This window comes from Berghia stephanieae, chromosome 5 (genome assembly GCF_034508935.2).
Source record: "Berghia stephanieae isolate SIO BIC M18660-M18661 chromosome 5, UCSD_Bste_1.3, whole genome shotgun sequence".
Taxonomy (NCBI): domain Eukaryota; kingdom Metazoa; phylum Mollusca; class Gastropoda; order Nudibranchia; family Aeolidiidae; genus Berghia; species Berghia stephanieae.
This window is the reverse complement of record NC_088364.1, coordinates 17,873,692-17,882,856: the sequence shown is the minus strand read 5'-3', so window position 1 is coordinate 17,882,856 and position 9,165 is coordinate 17,873,692. Positions and strand designations below refer to the sequence as shown.

The 9,165-nt window shown below is 35.9% G+C and overlaps 1 protein-coding gene across 1 annotated transcript; it reads left to right on the top strand.

The window, feature by feature from the left end:
• The first annotated feature begins 213 nt into the window (after positions 1 to 213).
• On the top strand, positions 214 to 2,034 carry LOC144973869 (protein anon-37Cs-like). Its single transcript, XM_078916758.1, has 2 exons — positions 214 to 284; positions 1,065 to 2,034. Exons 1-2 carry the CDS (start codon positions 214 to 216, stop codon positions 2,032 to 2,034), a joined length of 1,041 nt encoding a protein of 346 aa, XP_078772884.1.
• The last annotated feature ends 7,131 nt before the right edge of the window (positions 2,035 to 9,165 follow it).

Sequence of the window (9,165 nt, the reverse complement as noted above, 5' to 3'; positions counted from 1 at the left end):
TTGAACACATCATCCATGAAGGAATATAGTTAATCCATCAGACAGGATGTTTGATGTCACAGGAATCACCCATTTTGTCCAAAGTTAATAGTTTGGGTTTGTTTGTTCTTCTGTCATTTTAAGAATTGGTGGCCGTGTTCACACGGTTACTTGTGGGCCAGGGACAAAGGCTGTGATTGACCTCGGCGTGTCGGAAATAGACCAACCAACGGAATGGAACTCTGTGTTCATTTGGCAAAGAAACAGGGACTGATAGAAGAAGGCCCTTCCTCCATGATTCAGGGGTAAATATTTATTTCGAGAGAGGGTTGGGATGCAATGCATGTCGATGATCTAAGCATTTTACAGTTTGTGCTTCTCTACATGACAGAACATCGTACATTGAAAACACTAGACGAGACAAACAGCATATTTGGCTATTTCCATTGGGGGGAGGGGGGGGGGGGGGTAACCCTGTTGTGCACGAGGGTCAGCCGCTGAAAACCTGATGATAGGTGAAATGAATGTGTACGATATTCTGAGATATTTCCTGAAAAGCCTAATATTATATGACTCACGTCTCATTCTGGTGTGATAACATTGAACTTTTTTAAAATTTCTGATTAATGTAATGCTAATTTCAATTTTTGACATCTGGTTCACAGCCTGTGGATATTGCGCTATACAAAAGCCCTAGTTTTTTTTTTTAATTTTATTACTAGAGTCATATCCGTTTCCAACAAGAGGCAGTACTCTGAAAAAAAAAACAACCTGTTATGTATTTAAATATTTGACCAGAAAACTAGTCCTTCAAATATCGATCAATTGAAATAACTCATCTTGTCAAAAACTCTCAAATCTGAGACTATATTAAGATTGAGAGTTTTTGGAGCATCTTAATCTATCTGTATATGAATTTATTTATTAATTATTTTTTTTTTTTGATAGAGAGAGAAAGAGAGGAGAGAGAGAGAGAGAGAGAGAGAGAGAGAGAGAGAGAGAGAGAGAGAGAGAGAGATACATAAATTATATGTGTATTTGAAATGGCGGTAGGTTAACCAAGTTACTACAATATATTTTGACAGATTCGGGCAACCACCGAGTGCCCTCCTTTGTGATGAGAGACAAGCCCTATTTTACAACATGATGATAAACCACGAAATCACCACACTAGCTGAACTGAAATCCAAAAACAGAGACCGATGCCACAATGATATCCAACTTTCTTCTAAAAATTACTTTCGAGAGACACTCCGTCGACTGGACCAACACATTGAGCAAAAAGGTTACGACAAAAATCCTGGTCTGATCTGCCCTGGCGTAAAAGCAACAACTGCTGCTCATTGCAAAGACCTTCAATTCCAACATGGCGATGACAAGGGTGATGCCGATATACAAGGATTTACGCCAAATAAAAGTGATTCTTATGTTTTTGTAAAAGGTGGGATGGCATCCATTCTACAGCACCTCACAAAAAAGTTCAAACCCAGCACAATCAAACTCAGAGCAAGGGTGAATCACATCGACTGGTCCGATTGTACGCAGAGAAATATCGAGAAATGCAAAGACCCTAGGGTGATCGTAACATGCTGTGATGGGAGAGTTTTCAAGGCCCACCATATTATAATGACCGTGCCTTTAGGGTTCTTAAAATCCAACGCCCAATGTATGTTCTGTCCGTCTCTCCCAGAATCTAAACTCAACGCAATTGGTCGGCTTGGTTTCGGGGCCGTTTGTAAAGCATTCATCCAGTACGAGAAGCCGTTAAGTCGTTACGGCTTTTACAATGCAACCAAAGATAGCAAGAACGGTGATGTTGCCACAAAGTCCGAAATAGAAAAATATATTTTGAACTTAAAGGCAAAGCCTCAAAGCTGCATCGTCCAGGCATCATTCTCGAACTCGCTGCCCGAGAAAATGAATGATGACGACCTTCTGAATGATCTGACACGTATTCTTGAAAGAAATTTATCGAAAGCAATGCCGAAGCCCGTAAAGTTTACGAAAACGAATTGGAAGGGCAATTCTTTGTACATGGGACTCATCCTTATATAATAACCTCAGAAAACCACAGGGACGCAAGTATTCTTGCCCAGCCGATATCAGTGGGGACGAGGCCTATAATCCAGTTTGCAGAGATGCAACCCATAACGATTATACGTCCCTCTTGCACGCTGCAAGGACCAGTGGACTTCGGGAGGCTGAGCTTTTGATAAATACATATGACAACCTATACGGCTGGGAAAATTTGAATAATAACTGAATTAACGTACATGTATATTTCTGTAGCGCATTTTCACGGCCACACCATACTCCATGCGCTTTACAATGTTTTATTTATTCCCTTATAAACCAATATGGAACCAATTTTCCCTTTCATACAGCATATCCAATTACTGACTGTAGCCAGTTACTCATTCACACCCGAGTTGTATTGAATCCTAAACAAATTGATTGTCGATGAAAGTGTAACAGGATACCATACAGTGCAATAAATAATCTAAGAGAGCAATCACATATTTAATATGATTACACTATCTGTAAGTGAGTCGAGAATTTACAATTTACCATTCCAACAATCTAATTATGTTTTATCACATTGTAGGTCTAACACTATTGTAGTATAATCTAAATAATATTATTGAAAGTTTAATAAATATACAAAATAAAAATGTCCCGCTAGCGATTCCAAATTTGTATTAGGCAATCAAAGGTCTCTAATGGAAGGAGTTTATGAATTTATCATTAATAACGAAATTAATTTGGCAACAGCTCTGCAATAGTCTGACAAAACACATTTTGGCCAGCAAAAATTTACTTCAAATTATATTCAAACGACTCCCAACTTGTCAAAAATCCTCAAACTTACCTCTTGAAAGAGGTCTCCGGTTTGAGAATTTTAAAGAAATGGGAAGAGTGAGTCATTGTAATACATCGATATTTCTGTCCAAATTTAATTTTTTAATGCATGGTGTGAAAGTTCAATATCCCCCCCCCCCCCCCCCCCCCCCCCCACTTATCTCTATGTCATTTGGACAGTACGCTGATCAATCACGAAATACTCCATTACAGAAAGTGTTTTCTTTTAAAACTATTAATTTATAAGGCAATCTTGTGTCATTTCCTAACACAGACGTTTGCAAGAATAATTAATTGTGGTTTTAAGGGATGTTAAATTTCAAACGGCTGTAATTTTTTTCCCTGGACTGATTGTGGTGAATTTTTCATGAGATACACAGAACATTAAAGAAAAAAGAGCTAGGTACCAATTTCTTCCGGGTCAAACACAAAATCTACGGACTAAGACTAGCTTTTAACAAGGTACTTTGCAAAGTTCTACAGATGTGGATGAACACCCGACTGTACACAGTGACGGATATTACAAGAGTACAAAACTGAGGCATATTATTATTATTATTATTATTATTATTATTATTATTATTATTATTATTATTATTATTATTATGTGATTTATACTGTTTGAAAAAATAGGTTTCGCGCGACATGTTGAAGTATAGTAAAGCGCATTTAGCATCGTAAAGCGGTCGAAATGCTCTATGTAAATGTTCAGTCATTCATTCATTCATTTGTTTTTCTTTAAGAAAAGTTGCAATCATAAAATGCATAAACTATTCCGCTTAATTTCCTTTTACAAATGTTTTTACTGATCTAGCTCTTAAAAAGAAAATTGATTTTCCAGTTCATAATACGACCTAAGTAAGCCATGCATGAAGAAAGCTGCTGTACTCTGACAAAACATCTTTACCCCCCCCCCCCCCCCCCCCCCCCAAACCAGGCCGCCCAAGAAAAATAAATAAATAAAAAATACCCCCCCCCCCCCTCACCACCACTTTTACTTTGATCAAGAGTTTCAAACCTCACACCTTTGAAGTCTCGGCGCTTTCAGACTTTTTCACATGTTGTGTGTCAACTTATTCCATCGATATTTGAAAAAAGTCTTTTTTTTAGACCAAAATAAACTCGAGCATTTATATAGCGCAATATCCACTAAACATGCTCAAAACGCTTTACAAGAGGTCCCCAGCCAACAGCAACACTTAACATGTAGGACGAGACACGACGCCTGTTAGGCGATATTACAAGCTTTTTTTCAGATAAAGACAACACTGTTCACAGCCAGGTACTCGGTTTTCACCCGAATACGATGAGAGAATGTGGGTAAAGAGCCTTTTCCAAGGATGCAACTATGCGTCGCTCAAAATGAAAAAAGAAGATTTTTGTCAGAAAACGACAGAACAATGTAGTTTGTTTTCAACGTGTCAACCTGCCTCGAGACGTTTCTCATTTAACTACACAGTATTATGCTCGTAACTTTAATGCCTATTCATTCAATGTCTATGTATTGCTTTTCACATTATCAAATGACGAATTGATTGATCTTATAACTTACACAAAAGCTTTTAAACATACCTTTTCCGCATAGCCATGGCCCTTGAAAAATGGAATCACACACGCACAAACGCACACACACACACACACACACACACACACACACACACACACACGGATTTATAGCTTTGTTATTTTTTTAAATAACAACAATACGGAAAAAAAAAATCAAAAATAATAATAATAATAATAATAATAATAATAATAATAATAATAATAATAATAATAATAATAATAATAATAGTAATACTAATTTTAAAAGATAAATAAACCGCCCACACAAAAAAAAATAATAACTAAAAATAATAATAAAATTATAAGACGGCAAAGAGTCCCTGCCATTGGCGTACTTCACATATTTGCAGGTCTTATGATCCAACGCAATAACGGCCTTGTCATAATATTGTTGTAACGGGTGCAAAAAAAAAAAATGTTTATATTGGTTTGAGACACGGCATTTCCATTAAAACAATAGTCATGGATTATTAGACCTGTAAATTAGATAGCGTATGTACTTACATTATGAGTCTTTCTGCACACGATATGAGTAAAATCCTCCACGAGTGAATAATATTATGGGAAGCACTACTTTACTACCGGCACACAGTGTTGCTTCGGTCGAATGGGCACGAAACCGCGTCCAAGTCCAAGCACGTGTTTTATAATATTATTGTATGTTTAGGAATCACTTTTATGATCGTGCAAAAGGTGATTACAACCTATTAAGGCAAAATGATCAATTTTATATATGTGGTAATTTATTCATGAATCAAACTCAACTTCAGTCGTGTAAAACGCCGATGTAGATCTACAACAATCAAACTGAATTCGAGTGGACCAAAGGCATGCATTCATTCAAGGCCGTTGTCTTATCAATTAAAATTAAATTCGAATGGATTCAAAGATAAATTTACTCTCTTAAAAAAATGTTGGACAACGTCCAAAAAAACCCAACAAACAAACAAAAAGCTTTTTTTTCCCTTTTGGTTAGAAAACTTTAACTTCGTATATACTGCCCGGGTGTCGAGACTTCTTAACGGTTTTTTTTAAATTCGAGAACATTTAATTTATTTCTTTATGACAATAGAGGAGGGGGGGGGGGGGGGGGGGGGGGGAGGGGGCGTAGTGGCCGAGTGGGAGAAAATAATTCGGAGTGGCACATAAAAACCCTAATAATATAACTGGGAATCAAACTTCTGGTCAGACCTTCTTTCACAGCTTTTCACAGCTTTTTCAGAATGTTATCAATATTCGAATGACACCAAAAATACAAGATAACACAACAGAAAACTGTCATTCAATACATATTTTCTCAAACATGATTTAACGTTATAAAATGCATAGAACGCCATAGTTAATTAATGAAACGTATCCATTTCTGAGACAATGAAACAAATGGGCGAATATCAAAATAAACAAAGTCGCATTGTAAAACTTGAGGGGAAAAAATTCACTTGCTCAACTATAAATGCTTTATCACTTGTAATAAGTGTGAAAACGTGAGCGGTTTGGGTCTTTTCTAAAAAAAAAATTAACTATATTGGTCGGTTTAATCATTCTTCTTGTTATAGGTTAGAGACAGCATTTTTGGTGAAAAAATATATATTTTCTGTGTTGAAACCGGTTTTGCGACCTGATTTGGGGATCTGGCATAAAAAATATAACAATCTTGTGGCAAACTTTCCACAAAAACTAATGAAGGAATAACTTTCATATTCTTCCCACTTGTCAACATTGCAACATTTTGTGTCACCATAGAGAGATTTTATAGCTTTAGCTTATTGGATTTTTATTAGAACATTACAAACTTGTGAATCAAGATGTTATGACAAAATTGACGTTAACATTAACAATTTATAATTTGGATTATAATTCAAAATACACATACATTATCCAAAAACGTCTTTATGGTGACATAATACATTATCTCTGTGATAACTTTGGAAAGTTTAAGACAATTTCATTGAATAATTCTGAGAAATGTTTGACAGAGTATCCCATACCCCTAGAAAAATGACATATTGAGAAAATAGCAACACGGCGTTCCGTTTTTCACACATTTCTTACTACCTGTACCCTTTTCGCCTGTGTTTTTCATGCCTTTATAGTCTAATTTGAGAAGTTGATAAAGATGGAAACTGTTCGGGCACGTGCTCTAATGAGATGAAAATATTCCAGCACAAATCTTAATGGCTAATTACTTCAAAGAGCCAAAATACAGAGGCCGTACACGAACTTCACTCCCAACAGCATTGAATCAAGATCTCAACAAATACAAACGATATTTAGAAACAACTGAAGAACTGATTTCAACAACACATAGAAACATCCAATTACTTCAGCATCTTAACACACATGACGACCTTCAAAAACTTAGAACACTTGCACTGGACAGAGACTTCTGGAAACAAACCACTAACTGGATACAAAGGACAGACTGACTGAAACATTCGAAATAACACACACATTGTTCACGGCAAATTTCCACAAAGACAGCGCAGCAATATTCGTTCATCCAGCGATCCTCTTGCGTTTTGTAACCAAGAAGCAACATTTCTGTCAAGCAAGGCTTACCTTGACATTTTTATTTTCCGAATCAAAGGCTTACGAGTAACTTCAAAAGTGGGGAAAGCAATAACAATGAAGAAATCTGATTTTTATTGATGTTATGCGTTTAGTTTAGGTTTTTTTTTTAAACTCATAATATCCGCATGCCGGATATAACGTACCAACAAACAAAACTAGGTGTAATCTTAAATGTTTATAATCTGATTAATACAATTTAGTGAGAATTTTTAGGAGTAACTCTCACTAAATTGTATCAATCAAGACATTACACGTTTAAGGTTATAACATAGTTTTGTGTGTTGGTAGGTTATAAATTGAGATTTTATATAGTGCAATATCCACTAAACGTGCTCAAGGCGCTTTACAGGGGGTCCCCGGCCAACAGCAACACGTAACATGTAGAACGAGACATGACGCCAGTTAGGCAACATTTCAATTTTTTTTCCGACATAAACAACGCTGTTACCAGCTAGGTACTCATTTTACACCTGAGTACGGGGAGAGAATGTGAGTAAAGAGCCTTTTCCAAGGACTCAACTATGCGCCGAGAGAGGCTCGAATCCAGGACCTTCCGATCCGAAAGCGAATGTCATACCACAAGACCACATAGCCGCACATTATTGTCATGGTCTCAAGTGAGTAAAGAGCTACTCGACTATGCATAAAGATATATGTAGAATGAGGCCCCAGAATTTACTAGTTACTATAATGAAAAACAATTAACGATTTGTTTACAATGAAATAAAAAATAATGATGGAATTTAATTAAAAGAGATAAACAGTGATCGTGGCAGTTACAAATAGAGATATGAATATTTTACGTAACTTATGATAATATGTCAAGTTCGTAAGTTTACGTTTCCAGGCAGTTGATGGGCTTGGATGATCTATTCCTCTGATAACAGGATTGGACTCGTAAAATTCCACTTCCAGGCAATTGGTAAGAGGTTATAGTGTAGTACAGCGGGCTTGGGTTTGATCCTTGAAGATTATACAATCAAAGTTAAAAGCTCCGGCGTCTTAATGGTGTAGATATAATATCTACAAAGTCCCAAAAGATAAAAATCTTCCAGTATATATATAGGAATAGAGCGACTGGCCGTCCGGCATAGATTGTGGAGAGAAAAAGTGAGTGTCAAATGTTAGACCTATCAGCTTTTATAATAAGTGGCTACGTGACAGAATGTAGAACGAAAAGTATTCACTAATTAGAAATTAATTCGAGGGAAGGCTATAAAAGGAAAGACGATCTAATATTAGAAGGTAAAGTTTATCTAAGCCTACCGAAATATAACTGGAGTGAGATGAATTCAGTTCTTAATAAAATAAAATTTAATAAGATAATTGTGAACAATCTTTACTGTGACACCCCCCACCCACGTTTAAAATATACTCTTTAACCATTATGGGAAAGATAGATTTTACAAACGGAAGTAAATTTACTATCATGATACTCTAGCATTAATCCATTGTTATGATTTGTGCTACAATTAAATTATTTATTAACTAGACATGGAAATGTTTATATTAACGTAGGTATATGAATGGGTGACAATAACAATGAAAGATTGTGATTACAAATCATTGTGATGAACAACATGATGGCAATGTGATTACAAATCATTGTGATAAACAATAGTGATGGCAATGAAGCATGATTTAAGTCGATGATATGAAGGTAATTTACTGAATGAAATGAATGAAAATGTAAATGGAATATTGACATTTCAATTATTAATCATAAATGAGTGAAAATTCATAACAATAATAGATAAAGAGAAGATTTCCCAAATCATGAATGGGTATGGTATATATATCCAAACAATACTCAATGTTACATTAAGTTGGGTCATCATGTTTACAAATAAAATTATCGAATTTGTGCGTTCTGATTTGGCATAATTTGCGAGGTAACTAACAGTATGCATGGGAGGTTCAGTTATACCCTTCTCACGTGTTTACACTAATCGAGAAAGTAGGTCGGCGTGAACATTTTCACAGCCTGGTATGTGAGAGATACTGAAAGAGTAATTTTGCAAAAATAGACTCCACCTTAGTACTCTACTATTATTCATTTTGTTATTTCTTATGTACGTGAGTGGTTTATGGTCCGTTTCGACCACAAACTCTTTTAGCAGTAGATATCTGCTGAATGTCTTTAAAGCAAAGACGATGGCCAGTCCTTCACGCTCTATTACAGAGTATCGT

Bases quoted from the DNA above. Each gene is read 5' to 3' on its own strand.
- LOC144973869 (XM_078916758.1), top strand. From the start codon at position 214: ATGGAACTCTGTGTTCATTTGGCAAAGAAACAGGGACTGATAGAAGAA. The intron at 285-1,064 runs GTAAATATTTAT...ATATTTTGACAG, and splicing joins CCTTCCTCCATGATTCAGGG to ATTCGGGCAACCACCGAGTG.